Here is a 27,774-nt window from a genome sequence, read left to right on the forward strand (position 1 = left end):
TTCAGTGCAGCAGGTCAACTGATAGACTTGCAGATTCCGAGGCCAGGAGGTAGCACTGTGATCTAATCTCACATATAATACAGGCCATAGAACTTTTCAAAAATAATTCTTAGAGCATATCTATTTGAAAAACATCCTGTGTCATGACCTTAAGATTAATATGCAGGCTATTTTCATAAGTACAGAATTAACATTTCAGCACAAATAGATTGTATTAGTTTTATAGTTCTTCATATAAGTGAAATGAATAGAAAAGAGCCTTTTTTATCATGTAGCAGTACTTTTACTAGTAGAAGAAAATATATATTTTAGACAGAAAGACAGTGATTGCTCAGATGTATCTACTAAACCAGAGGTTCTCAAACTGTGGTCCACAGACCACCAGTGGTCCGCGAGCTCCATTCAGTGGTCCACGGATAGTTCCCTCTAAGGTGCACACCTGGGCGGCCGCACACAAGAGAATGAAGGGCCACCCATCTAATTAGTGGAGCCACGCCTGCGTGGCTCCACTAATTAGGTGCTTGGACCCTGGAGAAGATGCACACGTAAGGTGAGGTGGTGGCCTTGGGGGGGAATAGGAGGTAGGTGGGAGGGGGCAGTGGGGTGAGAAGATGGGGTGGGAGGAATTTCATAGAATCATAGAATATCAGGATTGGAAGGGACCTCAGGAGGTCATCTAGTCCAACCCTCTGCTCAAAGCAGGACCACTCCCCAACTAAATCATCCCAGCCTGGGCTTCGTCAGGCTTGACCTTAAAAACCTCTAAGGAAGGAGATTCCACTACCTCCCTATGTAAGCCATTCCAGTGCTTCACCACCCTCCCAGTGAAATAGTGTTTCCTAATATCCAACCTAAACCTCCCCCACTGCAACTTGAGACCATTACTCCTTGTTCTGTCATCTGCTACCACTGAAAACAGTCTAGATCCATCTTCTTTGGAACCCCCTTTCAGGTGGTTGAAAGCAGCTATCAAATCCCGCCTCGTTCTTCTCTTCTGCAGACTAAACAATCCCAGTTCCCTCAGCCTCTCCTCATAAGTCATGTGCTCCAACCCCCTAATCATTTTTGTTGCCCTCCGCTGGACTCTTTCCAATTTTTCCACATCCTTCTTGTAGTGTGGGGCCCAAAACTGGATACAGTACTCCAGATGAGGCCTCACCAATGTCGAATAGAGGGGAATGATCACGTCCCTCGATCTGCTGGCAATTCCCCTACTTATACAGCCCAAAATGTCATTAGCTTTCTTGGCAACAAGGGCACACTGTTGACTCATATCCAGCTTCTTGTCCACTGTAAGCTCTAGGTCCTTTTCTGTAGAACTGCCGACTAGCCACTCGGTCCCTAGTCTGTAGCAGTGCATGGGATTCTTCCATCATAAGTGCAGGACTCTGCACTTGTCCTTGTTGAACCTCATCAGATTTCTTTTGGCCCAATCCTCTAATTTGTCTAGGTCCCTCTGTATCCTATCCCTAACCTCCAGCGTATCTACCACTCCTCGCAGTTTAGTGTCATCTGCAAACTTGCTGAGGGTGCAGTCCATGCCATCCTCCAGATCATTAATGAAGGTATTGAACAAAACCGCCCCCAGGACCAACCCTTGGGGCACTCCGCTTGATACCGGCTGCCAACTAGACATGGAGCCATTGATCACTACCCGTTGAGCCTGACGATCTAGCCAGCTTTCTATCCACTTTATAGTCCATTCATCCAGCCCATACTTCTTTAACTTGCTGGCAAGAATACTGTGGGAGACCGTATCAAAAGCTTTGCTAAAGTCAAGGAATTTAGGATGTGCAGGTCTGCAGCAGCCAGAGAAAGAGGCAACTTTATCTGGCAGCCGCAGCCCTGGAGCTAGGGAGAGACCCCCCCCCCCTCCTTCCCAGCCCCAGCTCGGGGGCTGCCGTGGTGGGGGAGAGACCCCCTCTCCTACCCAGCTCCACTCGGGGGCTGCTGCAGTGGGGGAGAGGGAGAGACCCCACCCCTTCTCAGCCCAGCTCAGGGGCTGCCATGGCAGGCGAGAGAGGGAGAGACCCCTCTCTTTTCCAGCCCCAGCTCAGAGGCTGGGGGCACATCCATCGCATTAGAAAGGTAAGACTACTGATATTAAAATATGAGTTGTGTGCTTTTATTTGTAGAACAAAAAAATGTTTATTAAGGGTTTTTTTATATAGCGCTTTTATCCAAAGCGCTTTACAATAGTTAGCTAATGGTACAAACAACATTTGGAAAGATCAGTAAGTGGTCCACGAAAAAAAAAGTTTGAGAACCACTATACTAGACCATAGTCCTGTTTGCAGAGTGAATATTACTTTGTCTATCATTTAATCTTTCTATTTAAATACAGCTGCAAATCCCATCAGTATGTTTAGTACATATGTAGCTCCCAGCACAGCATCACATCAATTTGTGAAATGAAAAGGAGATATTTAATTATGAGGATCAGTACACTGCTTCATACTGCAGCTTCTGCAAAAAAAAACAAAAACAAAAAAAAAACCCTGTGTGTTCTCTTTGGGTGAAATTCTCACAGAGAGAGTCCATGCAAGGTTTTATGCACTATTTAAATGCTGTATCAAAACTTTAAGTGGAAGATAGGAGCTTGTGCCGGATTCTGTTCTGGGATTAATTTCACCCTTTGTGTGAAACACTGATTGAGATTAAATTAAATTATTGGTATTAAGTATTTGCTTTACTCCTAGATGCAATGACACTGTCAATGAGTGGCCTCCTCTTGGGCACCCTCTCCTGGCTTCATGGCAGACCTCTAAGCGGCGCTGTGCCTCATTTTCCCCTTTTGGTTCCTCAGTTAACTCAAAAAAGGCTTTTTACAAGTTCAGTAGCAGCAGCCCTCCTTAGGCTCTGGTTTGTTAACTTAACTTCCAGATTTAAACACAAATCTTCCCTCCAGCCTTAAGCTGGACACAGCCCCAAACTGCCCTGGTGTCTCAGGGTTTTTCTACATTAGCAGTCTACTCCCAGCCCTTCCTAGCTGGGCCTTAGGATCTTGCTTTTAGGATCTTCCCTGGAGGAGCCTCTCACTCACTGCAGTCTCTCCACAGATCCCCTCTCCTCCCCCCAGTTGCAGCTTCCTATTGCTCATATAATGGTATCACCTGATCTAACCCAGGTGTGCCTCTAGTAATTAGGGTTGGCTAGCCCCAGGCCTTCCAGCCATTAAGGTCTGAGCCACTCTGTGACACAAACAACCCTTTGAACCTTGCCCACCCTACAGCAAGTTCTACCCAAGGGAATGATTTATTTATTTCATTGGCCTCTGTTGGTCTCACTCTGCAGCCTCTGCCCCTCTCCTTTCATCTGACTGCTTTCAGACAGAAACTGCCCTCTCTCCAAAGGTGCCTACATCTCTGCCACCTAAAGACGAAGCCTGTTTCTTTTGTCCACCACCACCAGCATATCAATTTGCCACTCAAAGCCCTTCTTATCCATGGCTAACTCATCCTTTCCTTCAGGGCAGCTGCCTGGCTTCTTTAAAAGCCGCTTGTTCCTTCTGATATCTCTCCATCAAGGAGAGCAGCCCATTAATGTCCCTTCCCAAGAGCATGGTATTGATGTCCTTTTCGCACCCAGCAGGCCTGTCCTGCCACCCTTAGATGTTTCTATGTACTAATTATGCATTCCCTTTCCTCCTTGACCGTAGGGGGGGGTCTTGCAAATCCTGTCGACTTCTCCAATGTCAACAAGTGGCCTCCTCCTGGGTTCCCCCTGTGGCCTCAGGGTAGCCGTGCAAGCAGCCCCTCACCTCAGTTTCCCTTTTGGTTCCTCAATAAACTTTTAAAAAAAGGCTTTTACAAGTCCAGTAGCAACAGTCCTCATTAGGCTCTGCTTTATTAACTTAAAGTTCAAATTTAAACACACAAATCTTCTCTCCGTCTTAAATTGGGTACAGTCCTAAACTCCCCGATCTCTCAGTGCTTTTCTGCTTTAGCAAACTACTCCCAGACCTTCCTAGCTGGGGCACCTCCTCTGGTCTTAGGGTCTTCCCTGCAAGAGCCTTTCTCACTCACTGCAGTCTCATTCTCACTCACCTCCCACTGGGTCTCAGAGCCTGAGCTCCAATCCAAGCAGGATCATCTACACAGCTATTTTTAGCGCTGTAGCGGGAGCCACGCAAGCCCACGCATGTAGACGTGGGCTCTGAGACTCACTGCTACAGGTACGTTCACTGAAATGTTTTAGTTGCCAACATCAGAAATAGCTTTAATGGTTACCATAACTCATTTTAAGTGCAAATTAATATTTATTTTATTAGTTTCAAAAGCAAAGTCAAAATGATGAGGCTCATAGAATGATATACTTCCTATTTTCTTGCTATATGAATAGTAGGCATAAATTCTCACACATTAACAAGGATTTGATTCTAAATACAGAGTATTTTTATGGCCCTCCCCTATATTAATCTTGATGATTTAATTCTTTTAATAGAAATAATACAATTTTAATTTATTTATTCAGTGAAACAGTTGCCACTAGCTTCAGGAAGAGCTGTTTTCCCAAGAGTTTTTAACATGACAAATATAATTCTTCTAACAGCAATTTTCAGGAAAGTAATAATATCTTGAGTTGCCAGTTTAGCTGTGTATTCTAAGAGGCGACCGCTCAATTAGTGCATGGAAAGATCCAGAGGGATTAATCAAGCAACATAACAAAGAGTGCCTAAATAACTCCATATCTAATTACTTGGATTAAGCTGAATGTCATCATAACTTCTTAAAATAATAAAACACATAATCTGTTTTTGGCAGGGGCTGCATCTTTATATGAGTGCAGCATCCATCACAATGCAAGCCAATCCCGATTGGGAATTCTGGGCACTACCATAATATAAATATATACAGTAGTGTTGTAGCCCTGTTTGTCCCAGGATATTAGAGAGATACGGCCCAACTTCTGTTGGTGAGAGAGACCAGCTTTGGAGGTTACTCAGAGCTCTTCTTCAAGTCCGGGAAATGTACTCAAGACTGTCACCGCTAAATAAAAGGTGGAACAGATTGTTTAGCCTTAGTAGTTAACACATTTCGAGGGACCGTTCAAGATGACACCTCTCCAGCCCAGTCATAGGGGGAAAGGGAAAAACAATGATCAACATTCCCCACAACACACCTTTCAAGATCCATGTGTCCTACACATGCCTATTACAACATGTGGTGCACTCAATGGCCCAATAACAACTATGTGGGTGAAACAAGACAATCACTATGCTCTCAACTGAACTCACACAGAAAAATGATAAAAGAGGAAAATACCATATCACCTGTAGTTGAACACTTTTTACAAAGCAGTCACTCTATATCTGAATTTTCAGTCCTCATCCTCAAAGGAAACCTGCACAACATCTTAAAAGACGAACCTACGAGTTTAAATTCATAACTTTCCAAGATACTAAAAATCATGGACTGAATAGAGACACTGGATTTATAGTTTATAACAACAATCTATACCCCATTTAAACAGGCCCCTTCCCCAGCTTTTTTCCCCTTTCTCACCTATGACTGGAGGGATGTTAATGGGCCACTTTACCTTGAATGCTCCCTTGAAATATGCGTTAACTACTTATGCTAAACAATCTATTCTATCTAGTTGTGACACTCTGATAATCTAGAAGCTTGTCCGATAAAATATATTGCCTCACCCACCTTGTAGCTCTCTAATAAAAATATGAAATAAAAATACATTCTATGATTGATTAAAAAAATTACTGTAAGCCTAATGCCAGGTGTGCATAAAGGAGGGCAAGAAATAGGTAAATATGTTGTCTACTCCTTTATTAGTCTTCATGGATGTTGTTTCATTTGTTCCACAAAACAGTGCTTTGTTCTTTAAAATATTAGACTGAATGAAATTGATTAATTTTTCTTGTATCAAACCGTAATAATGGGTTTAAATTTTCTTGAAGTAATCCAGTCATGTCTTCAGATACTATTTTCACTGAAAATAGATTATGTTAATGATAGACTCACTTAACTGATACTTTAAATAGTATATGGCAGTAACAGATCATTGGGGTTATCACATTTCCTGCAGCTCTAATGAAGCTTTAAATTAAAAATTTTGAAATGTTTTTTTCCCAAATGATTATAATTAATTATTTTGATAGGAAGAGTTAGAACTTCACTGAGAATGTAAAAAGGACACAGTTTCCTAAACAATCAGAAAACAGACCTGCACTTACCAAATGGCTTTTTCAGTGTGAAGTATCTCACTTCCTTGCAATAGTTTTAGATAGCTGTTTGGGGGATAAGAGAGCTAGAATAAGATACTGACTGTAATCCATCCCAATGTGCATCTACTGCTACTGCCATGTAGAGGCTCTGTGAACCTTCTGGGCTGCACAGTATGTATGCTGTTCCCTCTTTTAAGGAGGGACTTCCACCTCAAATTTATTCATATAATGCTATTTTGGCCTGATATAGACATGCTTGGGCAACTACATCAGGTCAATTACTTTAACACAGAACTGACAACATGCTCATTATGTCTTTGATGTCCTATAACAAGGCAGGTTCTTCTTTAGCTGAGAGAAATGATCTTTAAATGCAGTTTTAGTGTAAGACATTCATAGATGTTTAAAGCCCAAAGGGCCCATTATGATAATCCAGTATGAAATCCTACGGGGTGATCATTGTGGAAGCACTTGCAGGACTAGAATGTGGGACTACAGAGATCTGAGGCAGCCAATGCTTCCGCATGATCATCAGGAGCTCAGGCTATATTTCTGTTGGGGGACTCTGTGAAGCTAGATACTGCAGGAAGTAGTGCCCAGTGGGGTTTGAGTTGCGGCCCCCTGCAGCACACTAATTGGCCCATGCCAGTAAAAAAACAGGAAGTCATTACAGGTAGCTGTCTGAGAAATGATGTAAATAATCTGCTTGCTTCTGCTCCAAACCTTGCCTTTCTGTGAACCTTAGACTCCAGCTCCTGTCCCCGGTTTGTCCCAGAGTCTGCTACTACTTGCTTCCTGTCTGTAACCAGGTGCTTGACCCTGACTTCCTGGTATCCTGACCTAGCTCGACCCTGATTCTGCTACATGTCTCCTGACTATAACTTATGACAAAGAGTCCTGTGGCACTGTGGTGGGGCAGCTGCCCCACGCCCAGAGAGTGTGGGCTGTGGCAGGCCGGGGTGCCTGCCTATCCCGGCAGCCAATAAGAGAAGGGCTTGTTGCGAGCCAATCAGAGCCCAGATTGGGGACAGCCAATCAGGGCCAGGCTCAGCCATATAAAAGACTGCTCAGGGCGAGAGCGGTCAGTCTGTCCCAGACCTTCAGAGGGGAAGGTCTGTCTCCAGAGCTGGGAGGCTAGTACCATGGACAGCACAGTGCAGGCCAGCCTTGGAGAGCGGGAGAAGGCCCTACTCCGTAGTCTGCCCGGCGGCAGGCCTTGAAGGAAAGGGCCTAGCGGGAAGAAGGGCCGTTGGGGAAGCGGTCCAGAGGAACAGACAGAGGGGGAAGGAGAAGGAGGACAGCGAGGCTGTTGCTAGAGGGCCTCTGGACCGGGACTAAGAGTAGGGGGGGGGGCTGGGGCCCCCCCCCCCCCTCCCCCTTTTTCCTCTTGGTAGTCCACCCAGCCATAGGCCGCAGGGAGCAGCCAGCAGAAACTACACTAGATCCTGGGCTGTAGGGATCGGACTTGGAGGTGTAGGACTGTTGATCATCCAGCCCCCGGAAGGGGGTGTGAATGGACAAAGGGACACTGTCGGAGGGCAGTGTTCCAGAAGAGGACACCATGCATCAGGAGCAACGCGGGTCCACACGCCAACCAAAGGCGGGACGACAGACGAGACACCACCAGAAGGGGGTGCTCTATTGGATTGAACCAATTCCCAAGACGACCAATAGGAGGCGGCGTGGTGGTGAGTCCCAACTTTGTCACAGGCACCTTATAGACTAACAGACGTATTGGAGCATAAGCTTTCGTGGGTGAATACATGACATGCGTCTGACGAAGTGGGTATTCACCCACGAAAGCTTATGCTCCAATATGTCTGTTAGTCTATAAGGTGCCACAGGACTCTGTTGCTTTTTACAGATCCAGACTAACAGGGCTACCCATCTGATACTTGACTATAACTTTGTAACTGACCAGTACACACAGGCTGCCTGTGGCCTGCCCTGACATAGTATCTCTGCAGTAATCTTGCAGAAGCCTTTATGAGTAGGAAGAGGATAGAGCTAGTGTAATGGCCTGTGTTTACAACATGGTCTGACCCATCCCCAACATAGCAAGGAACATACACATACAATTTTATCCTTGTCTGTCTGTACAGTGGCCAGATACAATCTGATCTACAAGGTTCAAATGAACATATTGTAATAACTGGTAGCTCCCAGAACAAACTTCTACTAAGAAGGAAAAGCTGTTATAAATTGGCCCATTTATCCAACATACCAATCCTAATCACGATCAGCAGCAAAGAAGAGTTAGGACTAGTCAAGTTTCTAGTTGGAATGTCTTGCTGTTCTGCTATATTAGCTGTGCATTTGTCTTGGTTTCTTACTAAGTTCTCATCACACGTATAATAATACATCACCATAAAACATAATTTATTTTGACAGAAAGTATCCAAATATCTATCCAAAAACAGATTTTCTTTTGCCATCAAGTGTACTCTACTGTCTCAAATCATTTCCTTACAGCTTACCCCCATGCAGGGGGCTGGAAACTCTCTGGTTTGCATTTCTTAGCTTCTACTTGATCATTTTGTAGATGATGGAGTTTGTTCCCTCACTCTGTATCATGGGATATGAAGAGTTTCACTGGATGAACGTACCTTGGGAGGTCTGGTGGAAGGCCAAGCTACATTATGTAATGGTATATCACCTGCCCCCCCCAGTCATGGCTTCCATGGCATGGCACAAATATAGCCCATACACTAGAATGGATAAATTTCAATGGATTTGAACTTTATGAAAAGTTTGAGTTCTATTATTAAATCATTCAGGACAAAGAAAAGACTTACACTGATGCTAAATTTCTTAAAGGACACGGTTTGTAATCTACTTTAATTGAGAAACTAATTAATGGACTTACTTTTAAATTCTTGGAAAAATCATTCTGTGCCCAAAGAGTTAGTGCTGTAAGTTTGGGGAAGAGATGCTGTATTTTTCATACAAAACAAAGAGGTTTAAGTGGAAGATGGAACTCAACTTTAACTATGGAGCCATGACCGGCCTTTACATAATTCTAGTTCAGAATTGGCAGCACAGTGAGTTCTCTGGGATGTCAGTTCATACATTCCTTGTGAGTGGGACAGAGCTCTGAACAGAGGTCATCATAAATATATGCACTGTACGTGGGGTTTGGAGGATGGCTTTTGGTAGCTCTCTGTAGAAAACATGTTTTTTAAATAAAAAGATTAATTTTTGTTCAATTAAATAATCATCTGAGTGGTCTTTTAAATGTCGACATGTTTTATATTGATATCTTATTTTAGTTGTTAAGCATTCTACGAGTTTCAGTTTGAGTGTTTACCCAACATATTTATTGTTGCCTTTTTTCTTCCCGTATAAGAGATTAATCTAAAGTTTATGCACACTACACATAATTAATCATTGGCTCAGAAACTGTGGTCTGTGAAGTATTTCATCATTTTTAGATGACCAATCCCATTGCCTATAGCTTCTTCTAAATATGAAAACCAGAAAAAAGAAGATATGGTATCTGCTTTAAACAACAGTTATCTGTAGAAGAAGGTAGCATTTTAGTTTTTCCCATGAGCAATTTATCCAGCACAAGTTGAAGCAGAAAAGCCTGAAAGGAGGACATGGCTCTTGGCAATAGGTAACTCCTGAGAGCTGCTTAAGCTACTTTGCTCTGCTCTGAAGTTTGTAACTTGTTTTTGGATTTTAGTGAGTGGCCGTATAGGGAGAAATTTAGAGTGCAAGTAGCATAGAGTGAATTATTACCTTATAATATAGATATGTAGGCCAGAGGCATTGGCCTCTCTGCTCCTCTCTGATCTATAGGTTTTAAGCTTAAGTTTGCCAGAAGCCTGCGAAAAAGGAGGTCTGCACTGAATATACTTGTCAACCAAAACACAGTGCCTGAAGGTACACAAACCTCAAAGAGCCTCTTGGCCTAATTTGGAAGAACTTGAAGAAGAGTTCAGTGTAACTCAAAAGCTTGTCTCTCTCACCAACAGAAGTTGGTCCAATAAAAGATATTACCTCACCCACCTTGTTCTGATAAAATGTGTTTTATATTTAAGGGTTTGAATGCTTACATGTTGAACTATCCCTTTTGTTATTAATTTAAAGTGAGACAGCCTTCTTACTTGCACAATTAAAAATCCAGTTCCAAAATGCTAATCTTACATTAATTAGATGGGAGGGTGGGTGCACTCTGTTGTATCAGCTTTGGGTAAATACAAAGTCTACAGGATAGGAGCCTAGAAATAAATAAATGGTGCTGACTTTCTCCTCCTTGTGTTATCAGTCACTCACCATTTCAGGACAATTTATTGACATAAATATCATGAAATAGTAAATTAGCTACCAGTCAGGCTTGGAGCGGTGCTTGCATTGCCCAAAACATATGCAGGTATCTTTAGGCTTTTGTGCCTCTGTTTCAAAAGTGACTCTGTGGAACACATTCTCTAATGTTTATTTTACTCTAAGGCCATTTAAATTTAAAATATTCTAACTTTGATCATTAATTTTTGCTAGGTTAGTATTTTTTCCAAATAAATTTTGCATGTTTTCTGCACTTTTAATTTGGGACAGGTATTTTTGCAAGATGATTTTAAAAGTGTAGTACTGATTTTTTGTCTTCCCTTTTTTATTTCCCACTGAACATGGACATTTTTTGAATTTACTCAGTACATTCTAAGCTGGTCAAATGTTTTTTTTGTTTTGTTTTGTTTTGTTTTTTTAAAATTCACTTAACAGGGAGTGATTTTGGTATCATGGGATAAATGTTTTTGTGGGATTTATTGCATAGTTTACCTCTTTGGTTTCAATTACTTGGTTGTAAGTATTATTCCTCTATCAGTATTTCCTAAATCTGGTACTCCACCTCAGACCTTTCCTCCTTCATTCACCCCCTCCTTTTCAGTGGTCTTTCTATCATTTCTACTTGGATGTCCAGCTGCCAATTCAGGCTGAACATGGTGTACACAAAACTCCTCCACCATCCAGCTGTCCCCACTCCCTTCTCTGTCACTATAGGTACCATCCTTCCAGTTACCCAGGTTTACAACCTCATTCTCCTTCTAGACTCCTCTCTCACATGCCTAACCTCCTGGTTTCCCCATCTGCATTTAAATGTGTCCTTTCATCTCCATTTCTGTTTCTGGGGGACATAGTGGATAGAGCACTGGACTGGGACTCAGGAATCCTGAGTTCTGTTACCCGCTCTGCTACTCACCTTTTGGATGATCTTGGAAAAGTCACTTTTTTTCCTGTGTCTAAGTTTTCCCATCTGTAAAATGGGACTAATGCTACTTACTTCTTTTTATAAAGTGTTTTGAGATCTCGGGATCAAAAGTGCTATATAAGGCATTGAATATTATTAATGCTTTGGATACTGTCACAGGCTGGCTGGCCCTTTAAGTCAAGTCAGGTTCAGCCTTGCCTATGACCAAACAGCTGAGGGTGATGGAGACCTAATTATAATGACTAACCCTACCGGTGGGGACTAGAGAGCAAGAAACTGAACTGTGAACTCAGTCTAGGGGATGAGAGACCCAGGAGAGAGGAGCAAGGGGAGGGATATCTCTGGAAAGGGCCTAGGAAAGTCAGGATGGAAGAGATACAGGGAAGGACTTGAGATGAGGCCTGTAAGGAGCAGGGAGACCCCTGGGGCAAACTGCTGGAGTCCCTGGGGAAGGGCAACAGTGGGGGAATCCTGCTGGGGAAGAAGCAGTGTAGGAGGAAATCGTTAAGGTCCAGAAGTAAGGGGCAAAAACAGAAGACTTTAGAGTAGTTCAAGAGGGGAAGAAGAACTATTAGTTTAGCTATTTATTTGGACTTACAGTTGGATCTTTTGTTACCCAGAAAGGGAATTGAACTTTTAATTTGCAAGGGCACTGGGAGGACCGCAAAAGTGAGGATCCAGATAAGCAACCAAAATGGTTCAAATTTGAGTGGTGGTGTGACCTTATGTGGCAGGTTGCAATGCCAATCACTCAGATTTGTCCCAGCATCTCATTTGTCAGGATGGAAGGGTGGCAAGGCCAAATCTGTGTTAAGTTTAAGCCTTGTGACTTGGTGCAAGGGGCCCCAGTGCCACTCACTGAGTTTGGCCTGGACACCCCTCTGTCATGCCAGAAGGGAAGGAACTCTGCCATTATGCCACTCAGCTCCAGTCAGGAGCCAACGGGGTTCTGCCCCCCATTGCTCCCCTGCTGAGTTCAGTGCTCAAAAGTGAGAGGTATGGCCCCCCTCTTTAAAAAGTGGGGTGGCAATGGCCCTTACCTCTCTGCCCCTGTTGCCCATGCCTGGCCAGAGCGCCAGGCCATGGAAGACTTGGGTAGAGATGCGCCATTTCTGGGCTATGGCAGTGACCACCAGGGAGTGCTGGAGCAAAATGCCCTGCAATGCTGTATCCAGGCATGAGAAGGGTGCACTAGTGGTGACCTGTTCCTATCATTGGCATTCTTATCTTGCCCCTCTTTTACTTCCATAGTGTTCTACAAGCAGCTGTCATATTTCATGCATATTGTAAACTCTTTAAAGCTGGGACAATCATCTGATTTACACTTGTAAAGCACTCTGTGCAGTGCTGATCTTGATTGGAGCATCTGGGTATTGCCGTATTACAAATAATGAACAATAATGATAGTTCAACTTGAGACTTTGGTTATAATAGTTCAACAGTTCAACTTTAAACTGCTACTTAGCTCTCATTCAAATTATGTTGCACCAATTTCTTTACTGTATGTTGGCAATTCCCTGTGCTTTTGACTTTGTACTTCCATCTTGTGCAGGGTGTGTGTAGGTAAGTAGGCAGGGTTTGTAGGTCTTTTACAAAGGGTGTATAAGGCTGTAAAAAAGTGAACTTACTGTCCTGATCCACTAAATTAAATTACTCCTAAATAGGGTCTCTCAGCACATTAGCGTTACTTCCATCTTACTAGTTGCAATGGTCTCTGGGATTTCCCTGCATGCACATGTTATAAAGATTCCAAACCTTCCTGGGAACCTCCCATTACTCTGGGGTCTTCCAAGTCATTTTGCCTTCAGCTTGCTGAACTCCTTAATTGACCCACACAACATTTCTAACTTGCAGGTAGTCAGACGATCTCTACCCTTCTCCCCCAATATCTCTCCTTTTCTCCCAAAACTCATATCCGTTCCTGGGACAGCAGAGGGTTGACTTTTTTCCAGTTTTCTGGGCATCATAGTAGATTTTGTTCATGGGTTGTCACATGGCTGACTTGTGGTTTTCCTCACTGTCACAGTGCTGCTAAAGCTGAGCCATTTCTGTCTTCTACTAAACACCAATGCTACTTCATTGCTTCTCTTTTCCAGCTTGTCTTCTGACTTTGTAAAGGGGCAGCCCTATAGTGAGGGCTCCTTAATTGTTAAATTTCCACAGTAGTTCAGAGACAAGGGAAATGCTAATGGATAGGCCCCCATTACTGGGGGGCTGATGCACAGGTCCCATTTCTGAGCAAGAATGAAAGGTTGTCTGAGACTAGTACTTGGCATAAGGGTGTAACGCTTTAGTGCTCATGCAATCTGCAAACCATATGGAAGGACCAGGTTGGTCCTCCTACAAGTAGATTAGCTTATGAAAATACAGAGCAACTGGTTTTGGCAAAACCATGCACTTGCCAAAATTTTTGAGTCATTATCCTCGCTGGAGCATGCCTTCCACAAATGGACGATGTTTTTTCAAAGGCAGAAGAAATGCATATAGTATTTTTATGTTTTTTATGGTTACTAAATTTTTGTGTTAAACTTAGCAGCTCTTTATTGTTATAAAATTACCGAGAAAATATTAAGATTTATAGGAAAGGCAGGAATCTGTAAATTGCTATATTTTTATCCAGTTTTTTTGGTTCCATGTTTCTCTTTACTTTTAGGCTCCCAGGTCTGATGTCCATAATTGTTTCCCTCAATATGCTTGTTGTAAGAGGCATTTCTGTCACTTGAGGATGGTTCATTATCTCTTTGAAAGAATTATGTATTAACCATTGGGAATCATACCTTTATTTCTTAGATATAATAGAAGACCACCTTCCCTCCTACTTGACTGATCTGAAAGTTTTAAACTGAGCTGTGAAGAGATTTTTCTTTTCTTTTTCCTTGCAGACTCTGAATGATAACCTGAATACAGATGACGAGCATGAACAAAGAGGAGATAAAGAAAGCTACCTCTGTGCAGTGTGCTTGGATGTTTATTTCAATCCGTATATGTGCTATCCATGCCACCACATCTTTTGTGAACCTTGCTTGCGGATGCTTGCCAAAGACAACCCAACCAACACTCCGTGTCCACTGTGCCGTACTATAATTGCCAGAGTCTTTTTCCAAACAGGTATAAAAATGAAACTTTTTTAAATATAGAAAACACTTGTAACTTTTCCTTTTCCCATTTTTGGTCTGAATAAATATGCAGCTAAAAATATAGCAAGAGCCCTGCTAACAATATACAGTCAGCTAAATTCTGTTATGTATAAATAATAATGTACATTTCGGTAAATCCAGAATAAGTATATTCAGAGCAGAATTTGGCCCAGTGACACACATCATTAATGACTCCATAGTTAAGAGTGCATTGAGATTTGTTTGCATTTGAAGTATGACTAAAATCCCTCTATTTCAGACTTTAGTGGTTGCATTTAATTTCCAGTTTTGGTGCAATAACTCTTCCTGCTCCCTATACTTCTGTTAGTCTTAAAGGTGCCACAGGACCCTCTGTTGCTCTTCCTGTACATTCCTTCTTAAATATTTATTAGTTTTTGCAGAGGAAACACTTTAAAAATGTGAAATTTACCCTTGACGTCTCTTGTTTCTTTGGCTCAGTGTAACTTAACAACCACAAACTCCAAACTTTATACTTGCACGCATTGTCAGAATATGTCCCTAAAAGGCAACTTTTCAAATTTTACACTTAATCACAAAAAGAATTTTCTCTATTCATCTTAAACTAATTTCATCATAGACTAAAATAAAACCTGACAGAACTGTCAAGGTCCACCATCTAATTCTGTTCTTAGACCCAGATCCTCAAAGGTAGTTAGATGCCTAACTCCCATTTTGCACATAAATACTTTGGAGGATCTGAGCCTTAGACACTGGCCAGCCTGCCCCCCAGACTCCTGAGCTCTGCTCTTCTGACTCTATAGAGCTTGGGAGGGAAGGTGAATTGTAGTTGTTCAAGGTGAACAGGGATGTGGGGAAAGCAAGGGGTGAGTAGTACTATGTGAAATGAGTGAGGTCTGGGGGGGGGGGCAAAATTGCAAATTCAGATATTTTAAAAGGCACACTCAAACGGGGAGGAATAGCTCAGTGGCTTGAGCATTGGCCTGCTAAACCCAGGGTTGTGAGTTCAATCCTTGAGGGGGCCATTTACGGATCTTGGTCCTGCTAGTGAAGGCAGGGGGCTGGACTCAATGACCTTTCAGGGTCCCTTCCAGTTCTATGAGATATGGCGATATACCTATATTATATTAGTAGGTAAAATTCACTTGTGATATGGGGACAAGGCCCTCTGCACCACTTAAGCCCTGCATAGAGGATGCACAGATCAGTGCGGCCAGAGAGATCATACAGGCGTGCCTGTATATTCCTTGCATGATGCAGAAAGGGTCTCTGCACCAACCCCACGTAGGCTGGTAGGGGTGTAATGGCATCAGGACAGAGATTCAATGCTTATGCAGAATGAGTGCCTGTAATACCCTTTGCGTTCGGTGCATAAAGGCTGCAATCCCTCCACACTCGGCATGTATAAAGCTTGATAATCTTTTGGCTTTATGAAGATGGAGTGGATTTCATCCACAGTGCATAAGTGTGTTGGCATAAGAAGTTATCTGTGTAGAGAGGAGAAACTCTTCCCCAAAGTATGCTATAATAAAGTATCATGGCGAAAACCTGAATAAATGCTAAAATGTAGTTGCCAAAATGTTAAAACTTTTTGAGGTACAGTATGTATGTAATTTCTTACAAGTGAAATACTTGCAGCATTTTATTTTTGTAATTGTGTCTTATTCCAATATGTGGTTTGATGAAAGTAAAAAGTTTGACTTCATATGTGTGGCCACACTGTAATACAACCTCAAGAACAGGAAGGCACAACAAGTTTATGAGATGTGATTAGTATGAATAATTTTAATGGAATTTTGTAGTCCGTGTAATTCATATACTGTTACAGTGTGATATCACTTACCGGCTCACTTGAAAACAAAAAAATCTAGTTTGCCTTGTTATAGTATAAAAGTACTAAGGAAAATGTATTATAGTTGCCAGTTCATTATATGTTGGGTAAGTATTAAATCAACGAAGAAATATTGATGTTACAATATCCATAGGGGAATTAATAAATCAATACATATGGGGAAATGAGTGGTGCCAGACTAATCTGAAGGATACATATAGGCTTTCTCACGGGAGATTCCTTAAGACTTTTAAAAGCTATGTTTAAAAAGTCATTGCTGCTATAAATCTATGCAGGCTACTGAAGAATTTGCCATTTTTTATATTTTACACTAATACTACTGACTAGAAACCTGATTTCCCCTACTAGGGTATTATGTATTCTGAATAGTACTTTCTGCAAGTGTCTTTTAGTATAATTCATTTTGTTTTAAAAAGCCCTCTTCAGAAACAGCTAGCGAGGTGCTCAGAAATTCACTTTTTTCCTGTGTAGTTTTAAATACTAACCACAACCATAACTGAAAGTTGCATGTCACAAGGCAAGAGAGGTGTAGGTAAATGTTCAAATCCACCTTGCTACATCACTCAGTGTTCCATATCTAGGCACCTAAATAAAAGTGATTTTCAGAGGTGCGGAGTTCCTGCAGCTGGAGCCAATGGGAATTGTTGGTGCTAATCTCTGAAAATCAGGCAACTTTTAGATATCCCTAAATATGGATTTAGATGCCTAATTTTGAGTAACAAAGTTGAAATGTTTTGGCTAATGTTACTCCTGAGGGAATTCTGTGTCACTGCGCGTGTGCAGAATTCATGGCCCCTGAAGATTGCTTTGCTTACCTGAAGAAAAATGATTTCTGATGGGGAATCATAGAATCACAGAATATCAGGGTTGGAAGGGACCTCAGGAGGTCATCAGTCCAACCCCCTGCTCAAAGCAGGACCAATCCCCAACTAAATCATCCTAGCCAGGGCTTCGTCAAGCCTGACCTTAAAAACCTCTAAGGAAGGAGATTCCACCACCTCCCTAGGTAACCCATTCCAGTGCTTCACCACCCGCCTCCTGAAAAAGTTTTTCCTAATATCCAACCTAAACCTCCCCCACTGAAACTTGAGACCATTACTCCTTGTTCTGTCAAAGGGAAGGGAAGCAAAGGGAAGCAGCAAGAGCGGTGATGCGCCCACTCCCTGGCAGTGCAGACAGGTCGGTTTGGGCACCCAGAGCAGCCAGTAGAGACGTAAATCACTGCCTTGGGGGGGGCGGGGCTGGGTAGTTGTGAGAGAGAGAGAGACACACTCTGTCCCTCTCACTCGCTATTGCAGCACCCTTGGCGTGGAGGAGCAGGTCTTTAGGGTATTTCTCAAGAGGTAGGCTTGGGGCAGTCTCTATTCCCTCAGGCAGAGGAGACTGTAGCAGCCTGCCTGCTTAGTGAATTGTTCCTATTGTTCTTAATGAATTCCCCCAGAGTATAAAACAGGTATAAAAATTGTAAGGCTCCTTTACATTGCAAGAGTGGTGTAAATGAGCCTTATTTTAAAGGACAGTGCGGCGTTATAAATGCTTATGTTACTTTAGTGATTAGAACTGGTCTAAATTTTTGGACTGAAAAAATTTCCTATCAAAATGTGCTCCATGAACTTTTTGCTACTGACCTTTTTGGAGATGGTCAGTAGCCAGTATAAATTGTGAGTTTTGAGTCCCCAGCCCTCACTTGCTCTTCGATTGCCTATGATGTAACACTGAGCATATGGCTGCATATATTTGTTGACTAATAATTAGAAGTAAAGGGTCAATACTAGCTACATTACTATTAGACAGAGGGGGTTTGGTAATTTCCTCCAATGCTCCCCACACACATTCTCCATCCACTGTATTGTAGTTTAAATAAATTGCCAAAATAATTTAAACTAGCTGGATTAGATTGCATTATTTTGACAAAAAAATGCAGAATTTAAAATATTGTGTGCAGAATTTTTAATTTGTTGGTGCAGAATTCCCCCAGGAATATAATGTGTATTGTCTAGTAGGAGGAAAATTTATTCAGTTAGTCTGTAAAGCTTTTGCATACATTGAAAACCATTAGTGAAGACATGTGGGTTGTTCATATTATAAATTGTCAATAATTCATATAGGGCCAAATCTGGCCCCTTCCTCCTCGTTAGTGGAGGTTTCTAGGGATGGTGAAAGGATTTGGGGATTTCTGTACTCTGTGGGTGCCATGATGGTTAACTCTAGGGGACACTGCATCCTTGCACAGTAGAATTTATAGAGGCAAGCTTGGGGATGAGTGGGAACAAGGCCAGTGGATCTTCTGATTATGCAAATCCACTGACCTTTATCTTCAATAGCAAGGGCTACTGTAGCCCTAGTCTTTTTGAAAACGGCCTACACCAAGCTCAGCTTTCTCTGCTTCAGCACAGAGGAAAAGATTTGGCCTTTAAAAGTTTCAGAAAGCATCCATCACTGACAAGGCATCTAGGGCTGTACATAAAACTGTATCAAAGTTTTTAAAGTAATATACTGAACCCAATGACTGTGTGTATCTGGGGCTTGATTTTCATCTGAGCCTTAAGTGGCCTCTGTCTTTTAAAGGCACAATTTGAAATTGTGATCACAACTATTAGTAGTCAATGGAAGCCACATTGACTTGGCCCTGGAAGGGAATCCCATAGTTCTGGTAGCCAATGCTTGGATTTTAAAAGCCTTTCCTCTTACCCACTGATTCTGCAAATCTATCTCTTGAATCTGCAGTCCTGTTCCTTGCTATGGTAGGGAAAACATTTTAAAGATTTTTTTTTTTCTTTTCTCACTGTTGGTTTCTTTGGGTGTATTGCTATAGGCAGGTTAATGTGGCCAGCAAGGTCCTGCCCATGCTGGGTTGTGTTCCTATTTTCAGAACGTTTTAGAATAATAAAATTGCCCCCAAATATTTCTTAAATAATTAATGGCTGCTTGGGACTAATAACTCTTTATCCCAGAGGGTTATTAATCCCATCCCCCAAGAAAGTGTCTTTGGTTCCAATCAGCATTCATTAAATAATTCCTGTTAACCCACAATATGGGTGTGACTGTAAATCAGGGGTGGACAAACTACGGCCTGCAGGCCGAATTCGGCCCGCCAGCCATTTTAATCCCGCCCTCGAGCTCCTGCTGGGGAAGAGGGGTCTGGGGCTTGTCACGCTCCAGCTGGGGAGCAGGGTCGGGGTCTGCTTCACACGGCTCCTGGAAGCAGCAGCATAGCCCCTCTCCAGCTCCTATGCGTAGGGACAGCCAGGGGGCTCCACTCCGCATGCTGCCCCTGCCCCAAGTGCCACCCCTGCTGCTCCTATTGGTTGGGAACTGCAGCCAATGGGAGCTGCAGGGGCGGTGCCTGCAGATGGGGCAGCGTGCAGAGCTGCCTAGCCACACCTCAGTATAGGAGCTGGAGAAGGGACATGCCGCTGCTTCCAGGAGCCGCTTGAGGTAAGCACTGCCTAGAGCCTGCACCCCTGAGTCTCCCCCTGTGCCCCAACCCTCTGCCCCAGCCCTGATCCCCTTCCCACCCTCCAAACCCCTTGATCCCAGCCCAGAGCACCCTCCTGCACCCCAAACCTTTTATCCCCAGCCCAACTCCAGAACCTGCACCCCCAGCTGAAGCCCTCACCTACCTGCACCCCAACCCCCGCCCCAGCCCGGAGCTCCCTCCTGCACTGCAAACCTCTCATCCCCAGCCCCACTCCAGAGCCTGCACCCCCCGCACCCCAACACCAATTTTGTGAGTATTCATGGCTCACCATACACTGTCCCAGATGTGGCCCTCGGGCCAAAAAGTTTGTCCACATCTGCTGTAAATAAATGTTCTAGACAATTTTTCAATCCCCAATCCTGTCTACTAGGCTTGATAACTGGTATTGTATCACTGTGTTTAAAGGAAATACCAGAATGTAACCTGAGTAATGGAATCACAATCAGATGTATAGACTCTATGTTCATGAAAATGCTTTTATATTTACTAATGTTTACCAAGATTATCTAATTGTACATTAGATCTAATTGTGTATGTCTGCACATTGGGTCATCACTACTTTGTAATAGGGATTGTTTGAGTAAGTGTGTGATGTACGCTGCCTGTGGTCACTTATAGCTTCTCTGCATCTATTTTTAATGTGTTTTCCTGCTTAATTTTAAAAGTGGAATATTTGTAATTCCGCAAAGTATTTTTTCTTGGTCTTAATTTCATTTGCCGGTAGGAAGCTTGGAGATAAGGAGGTTGAAGAATAAATTTAAGAATTATGCTTTCTGTATCTGCAAAATCTCATTCTCTTGATCTTCCTCAACTTGAAAAGATCTAAAGACATGTAGTAATTACAGAGATGTTATACAATAGATAAGACATTTTTATTTTTTGTACTATGCATTTGTCCAAATACCTTTTCTGAATGTATTCATTTTATAATTATATCTTCTTTTCCGTTAATTACAGAACTGAACAACTCCACGAAATCTTCCTTCCCGACAGAATATTTAAAATCAAAAGAAAGCTTTCAAAAATCAAGTTCTGCAAAATGGCCCCTGCCCAGCTGCAGGAAACCATTCAGAGTTTGTGAAGGTAAGAATCGTTGCAAAAAACATTACTGTTTGGACACTATAACACTGTAGACATGCAGAGCCTAGTTTTCAAGCATGGTCATGTGCAATTAGGTCTTAATTTTCATGTGCAAATGTTTAGTTATAAATCTAAATGTCCAGTGTGCATGCACAGTTACAGTAATTGTATATACAACTATACACACATTTTGGAAAATCTTTTATAAACATAGAGAGGTATTTGGTTTTTTTTGTGAAAAATTTCCGTCCCAGGTGTGGTCATTAGAAAGAAACCACAGAATCATTCTCTTGTAAAAGTGTAAAATGCCAGTTTAGAAATCTATTAAATAGGGCCGAATACTGCTGGCTTTCTGCACATGAAACAGAATAAGAAATGCTTAACCGTCATTTTATGTCCTTTGTTATTTTTTCACTTTGCAATATTGTATCTATTTATGCAGGAAACAATAGTCCTCTTGTAACTAATTTAACACCAAAATATTGGCTGTTAACTAAAAATTATTTAGTGTCGACTAGAGTATTAAAATGTCTGATTTTTCCCTCTTCCCCAGTGTATCCCTTTATTTCAGTCCAAGGTCTTTTTCTTTTCTTGGGCTCCATCTATATTTGCTGTTATAGCTGGTGGTGTGCTATAACACCAGGTGATCAGAATATTCTAGTTGTGAGAATACTTCTCTCGAGTACTGTCTTGCCTACAATAATTTTTCCTGTTTTTAAGACCAAGGCTCTTTGATTCTAAAAACGTGTCAAAAATATGTCACCTATTTTTAACTTTCTTGGTGACTCTATCACCAAGTCCTGTTCGCAGGTCAAATAAGGTGAGTTCTAGGTTACTACTTATAAAACTGGGTCAGCCAAGGTCATCATTTTGACACTGAAAACAACAAGAAATGCTCCAGGGCATCAATATTGTGCACATAGACTTGTGAAGTTTAATGGTTTGGCAGGACTTCTTTGGTATTGCTCACAGGCAAAAAGCTCCTGACAGCAACTAAGGAATAGCAAGCACATGACTTTCTTTTCTTTTTCTCTTTCAGCCATTTTTATTTTTATATTATATTTACGGTGGGCTTATGTTATTGTTGTAACACAGTAAAGAGCAAACATGGGCACATAGTTGGTAATGTTATTTCACTTATTTATTAAGTGCCAATTGCATGCTCAGCTCAGACAGAACATAAATAAATAAGGACAAGGTCACTGTCCTTAGGGGACTACAGTCTAAGATGCCACTGGGCAAGATACTGGGCATAGAGGGAGTTGGGCACTCTTGGCACCTATCAGAATTGCTGTTTGCAAGATCAAGCTGTAAAAGGCAATGATCAAACAAGCACACCATAAGCTCTGGAGAATGGTTATGGCTTAGACTGTATTTTTATTAATTGGGGTAGTAACAGCATAATACTGAAATAGGTCAGCGTTCGTCGACTTTGTGGAAGAAATGGATTTTAAGGAAGGATTTGAATGAATCGAGTCTGAGTTTCTGGGATAAGGATTTCAGGCAGGAGGTGAAATTAGAGGAGAAGGAAACAAAAGATGCAGTGAAGTTGGTAGTACTGGTGGATGTGATTAGAAAGTAGCAGTGATGTAGGCAGGGACTGGAATGTCCAGACCTTTGAAGGTGAGGGTTCCTTCCTTTTTACAGTACAATACTTCACTGCATTGCTTAAGTATAAGAACACATTTTGTGGCTGTGAAGGAAGTGTATAGAGAACTGATGGTATTACATACCCAACAGCTGTAGTAGTTAGTGCAGAGCTGGTTGTTGTCTTCTAATTTAGCAAGACAGGCTTCCCACAGGACAAAAGCACCCCAAAATGTGGTGTTCAGCTTTAATAGTGTGGAAGTCAGAATAAATGAACCTCGAAGATAATAGCCTCCCATTAGAGAATGCCAGATCTGATGAGAGTGTAAGTCCACAATGGATTTGGCTAGATGTCAGCAGGAGGCGGCTTTTGACAGCTGAACAGACTTTAGATTATGTAGGAAGATTTATTTTATCTGAACTGATCCAAACTTGTATAAAGTGCAGGATTATTATAGGCTTGAGATCTGGACCAGCAATTTTATTTTCTGAATTTATTCACGGATATAAAATGATCCCTAGGCACCGTACAAATCATAATTGCTGTGAGAATTGTCCTGAAAAATGTAAAATTGTTGTCTTTCAGAATCTAAGTAGCAAAGAACATGTTCACAGATTCTTATTTTCTTTACACAAAAATACTCAGTACTGTAGCTTTTCTATTTCTAGTCCTGAGAACTCCTTGCTAGCTTTTCTTTTCCAAGCATCAGTATAGCACATCTCCACTGTGATTGTTTTTCTTAGAACAGATAAAATATTTATTATACTCTTTATTTTGAAAACCTTTTTGTCAAATGCAACCAATTGCTGTATGAACCATATTTTAAATGGAGTGCATTGTATATATGGGTGCCCAGATGTCTGGGCTTTCAAAACATTCAGTGTTCAAGAAATGATGTATTGTTAGAGACAGAGTGTGAATTTTCATAATAAAACACCTAATCTGTATGAAAGAAAATATTTTGTTTACATCTTATCTTTTTGAAGGTTGTATTAAGTACATAGAACATTAAAATCCACAGGGTCATGGAAATAGTAAGAAGAGTTCAGGCAAAGGAAGTTATTCATACAAAGTCCACTCCACCAAACGTGCTTGCATTTGCTTAACCCATCTTGTTTAGAGAGATCATTCTCCTGGGAGAAAACAGGAAGGGAAACAATGAGTACCTCCACAATTTTGGCAGATGCTTTGATTTTTGCCAATTTGTCATGCTGTGTGATAGAGCTTAGGGACAAAAATTTTAAGGGCCTCCCTTTTATACATAATTCTTTTGAATGTATAACTCATTTGCATGTCTTAATCAGTAATTAGATGCCCTGATAGTCAGTTTGCATATGCAGATACCCATTTGCAGATGTGCTAACTGCACATACAAAAGAGGGACTTCAAAATGTGCTTGAAATATTTCACAAGAGTGCATAAAACTGTACTATAAGTATACAATTACCAAAAAATAAACTCATCAGAAATGTTTTGATGAAAGATCACTTGTTTTATGTAAGAGCTAAACCAAGAGATTATATTATATTCTAGCATTCATTTTTGCTTTATTTTTGAAGATGAAATTGTAAAGTAACTCTTTCTGGAATTGAAGAGCCTCTGCAAAACCAGAGCTTAAAAAGATATTTAAAGAAGGGACTGGATTAATTTTTTTAAATTGTGGTAAGTGTAAGTAAATACATGCCTAGATAGACTTTTATACATTGGACATCATAAGCCAAATTCTGCATTCATTTATATTTATATAAGCCCCTTAAATTAAATGAGACTTCACAGGTGTAGTCAAGAAGACAATTGAACTCACGCTATATAAAACACTTATCAAAGCCAGATCCACTTGTATACTATATTAACTGGTATTCTAATATTCAATTAGAGCGGGGGTTCTCAAACTTCATTGTACCATAACTCTCTTCTGACAACAAAAATTACTACATGACCCCAGGATGGGGGACTGAAGCCTGAGCCCTGCTGCCCCAGACAGGGGGAGCCCAAGCGTTTCAGTCCCAAGCAGGGGGACTTGGAATCAGAGCCCTGCCACCCAGGGCCGAAGCCTGGTGGGGCTTGGGCTCAGGGCCGGCACCAGGCACCCAAGCTGGTGCTTGGGGGCGGCACCTGGAGGGGGGGCGGCGCGGCGCTCCGGCCGCCGGGGGGAGCGGGGCCACAGCCGGGCTCGCCGCCCTCCCCCCGGCGCCCCGCCCGCCCGCCCGTCGCCGCCCTGCCCCCAGCCACCGAGGGGAGAGCGGAGCCCCCGCCGGAGCGACGCCCGCCCCCCCCCGCCGGCGGGGGGGGGGGGGGGCGGCCGGAGGCGTTTTTGCCTGGGGCGGCAAAAAAGCCAGAGCCGGCCCTGCTTGGGCTTCAGCCCTGGGCTCCAGCAAGTCTAATGCCAGCCCTGGCGACCCCATTAAAATGGGGTCACGACCCACTTTGGGGTCCTGTCCCACAGTTTGAGAACTGCTGAATTAGAGCATTACATTTGTTATAAAAAATTAACGTACTTTCTGTCTACAAGGTAATCATGCTGGTGTGGCAGCGCCCCTATAGGCAAGTCTTCTAAAATCCGCTTGCTTAGTCAGATTCCTTTGTAATATGATGCGCCTCAGGAGGTGCAGGGTAGGATTAGTGACCCACGTTGGTGTCATTAGAGCTAGGGTTTGTGGAGATATAAGCCCTGGGAAAAAATAGCCATTTTTCAAAAAGTTTCTAGATTTTTCTTTTTTTGTGCAGAGCTAGAGCTCAAACTATTGTTGTGCTGTGGATCAGCATGGTCTCAATCTGTCGAATTTTATCCAAGGCACCACTTAATACTGATCTCAGTTTGGGCCACCCAAAGATTAAGAAAATGTACACTTTTTACAGTGCGCATGTGCCAGTATAGAAAAACAGAGAGAGTTTCCATTCCTGCCTTTTTATATGCCTTAAAGCTTTACTCTTATATGTCCTCTAAAATCTAAACAGTTAATTGGATTGTTTTTAAATTTGCTGAGCCTTAAGGGAGCTCAGGGTAGGACTACTGATCCAAATTTGGAGTCTTTTGATTGGGGATTCCTGGATTACATCTCATTTTTTTTTTCCTCCCCCCCCCCCTCCCAAAAATGGTTTACATCTTCTGCTTGCACTGTTAAACTGAGGGCTTGTCTACACATCTCTGCAATTTGGACTACAGAGTTGTGAATTGCAGCACACACTATCACGCTGCGCTGTGGATGTTGCAGGTATGAACTAAAAGGAACCTAGTTTTCATTAACTTAATCCTGTTTAAAAAGGCAACATTAATGCAAACTATTTACCTGGACAGCACCATAATGCACTCTGCAGTTCATGCTCTGTAGCCCAAACTTCAGGGCTGTGTAGATGTAGTCTGAGGCTAGGTCTACACTACCCGCCTGAATCGGCGGGTAGAAATCGACCTCTCAGGGATCGATTTATCGTGTCCCGTCAGGACGCGACAATCGATCCCCGAATCGACGCTCTTACTCCACCAGCGAAGGTGGGAGTAAGAGCCGTCGACGGGAAGCCGCGGAGGTCGATTTTGCCGCCGTCCTCACAGCGGGGTAAGTCGGCTGCGATACGTCGAATTCAGCTACGCTATTCGCGTAGCTGAATTTGCGTATCTTAAATCGACCCCCCCCCCCGTAGTGAAGACGTAGCCTGAGACATACTAATGACTGGATGAATCACAGATGTCATTGAGATTGCTGGCTGTGAACTCACCATTCAGTTTGACTTGTCTAAGGATAAGTTAATCACAAGCCCTCACCTAAGACAAAAGAAGTTTTGGACAGAGTGGCTGGAATTTGCTACAATTTATGAGTTTCTTTGACAGTTTTCTTTTGAGGGGAATATAATCAAAGTCTTCGGGGGGGGAAAAATCAGACATGTGAATGCTTCTTAGAAGGGTGAAGGGCACTAGTGGATGGGGAAAGGGGAATTGGGGTTTGGGGCTGCAGCAAGGTGAGGGGTGTTATGGGTCACAGGATAAATGGGGATGGGAGGTAAGGGAAGGGAGAAAGGTTAGGGGCTCAGGTAAGGGACACATGGCACCCCACAGCTCTGCCAGTGCACCCCAACCCCCCCCCCCCACCCTTCCAGCTCTGCCAGTGCACCTCAACCCATGCACATTCAGCAGTTCACTTAGGGCATGTCTATGTTCCGGGCACTACAGCAGCACAGTTACAGTGCTGTAGCTATACCATTGTAGCACCATAGGGTAGACGCTTCCTACAGTGACAGAGCATAACTGGATCGTAAGTACCCTTTATAAATTACCCAGTGTTGTTTATTATAGCATACTTCTATAGGCATCTTTGATTAGCTTTGAGGGGTTTTTTCCTGGACATCTGGATTCTCACAGATATAGCAGTGCAGGGGATAATAAAGTACAGTGCAACACTTAATAACAGTCATTCCTGAGCATTGCAGACCCTCAAGTTTAGTTTCAGGACAGAACCTTTCAACTTCATAGGTATAGGGGACAGAAGATAAAAGCTAATGTTATGTCAATTTTTAGAAAGGCTCAATGAATGGAATGGCCCAGGGTGACTCCTGGCAGCCTGACATCAATCCCTGGCAAGATAATGGAGTAGCTAATACGGGACTTGATCAATAAAGAATTAAATGAGGGTAATATAATTAATGCAAATAAACATGGGTTTATAGAAAATAGGTCCTTTCAAACTAACTTGATATCTTTGTTTGAGAAGATGACAGGTTTGGTTGATGAAAGTAATGTTGATGTAATATACTTAGAACTCTCTAAGACTTTTGACTTGGTACAACATTTTGATTAAAAAACTAGAATGATATAAAATTAACATGGCGCATTAAATGGATTAAAAACTGGCTAACTAATAGGTCTCAAAATGTAATTTTAAATGTGGAATCATCATTGAGTGGATGTGTTTCCAATGGGGTCCCACAGGGATCAGTTCTTAGCCCTATTCTACTTAACATTTTTATCAGTGACCTGGAAGAAAACAGAAAATTGTCATTAGTTTGCAGATAACCCAAAAATTGGGGCAGTGGTAAATAATGAGGAGGACAGGTCACTGATTCAGAGTAATCTGGATTGCTTGGGTACAAGCAAACAATATACATTTTAAATGCACACATCTAGAAACAAAGAATGTAGGCCATACTTATAGGATGGGAAGCAGTGACTCTAAAAAAGATTTGGGAGTGGTGGAAGATCATCAGTTGAACATGAGCTCCCAGTACGATGCTGTGACCAAAAGGGCTAATCCAGTTGTTGGGTGCATAAACAGGAG

The 27,774-nt window shown here is 42.3% G+C and overlaps 1 protein-coding gene across 4 annotated transcripts in view; it reads left to right on the forward strand.

Moving 5' to 3' along the window:
• Positions 1–27,774, forward strand: part of RNF180 (ring finger protein 180) — a 122,301-nt gene that overhangs the window by 78,054 nt on the left and 16,473 nt on the right. For all 4 annotated transcript variants that reach the window (XM_024194757.2, XM_024194758.2, XM_024194759.2 and 1 more), the window contains 2 exons: positions 14,273–14,498; positions 20,797–20,922. In XM_024194757.2, the coding sequence (XP_024050525.1) occupies positions 14,273–14,498; positions 20,797–20,922 (352 nt within the window). The remainder of the gene's footprint in view (positions 1–14,272; positions 14,499–20,796; positions 20,923–27,774) is intronic.

The sequence above is a fragment of the Terrapene carolina genome, unplaced genomic scaffold, assembly GCF_002925995.2.
Source record: "Terrapene carolina triunguis isolate 2854851 unplaced genomic scaffold, T_m_triunguis-2.0 Scaffold69, whole genome shotgun sequence".
NCBI classification, from domain to species: Eukaryota; Metazoa; Chordata; order Testudines; family Emydidae; genus Terrapene; species Terrapene triunguis.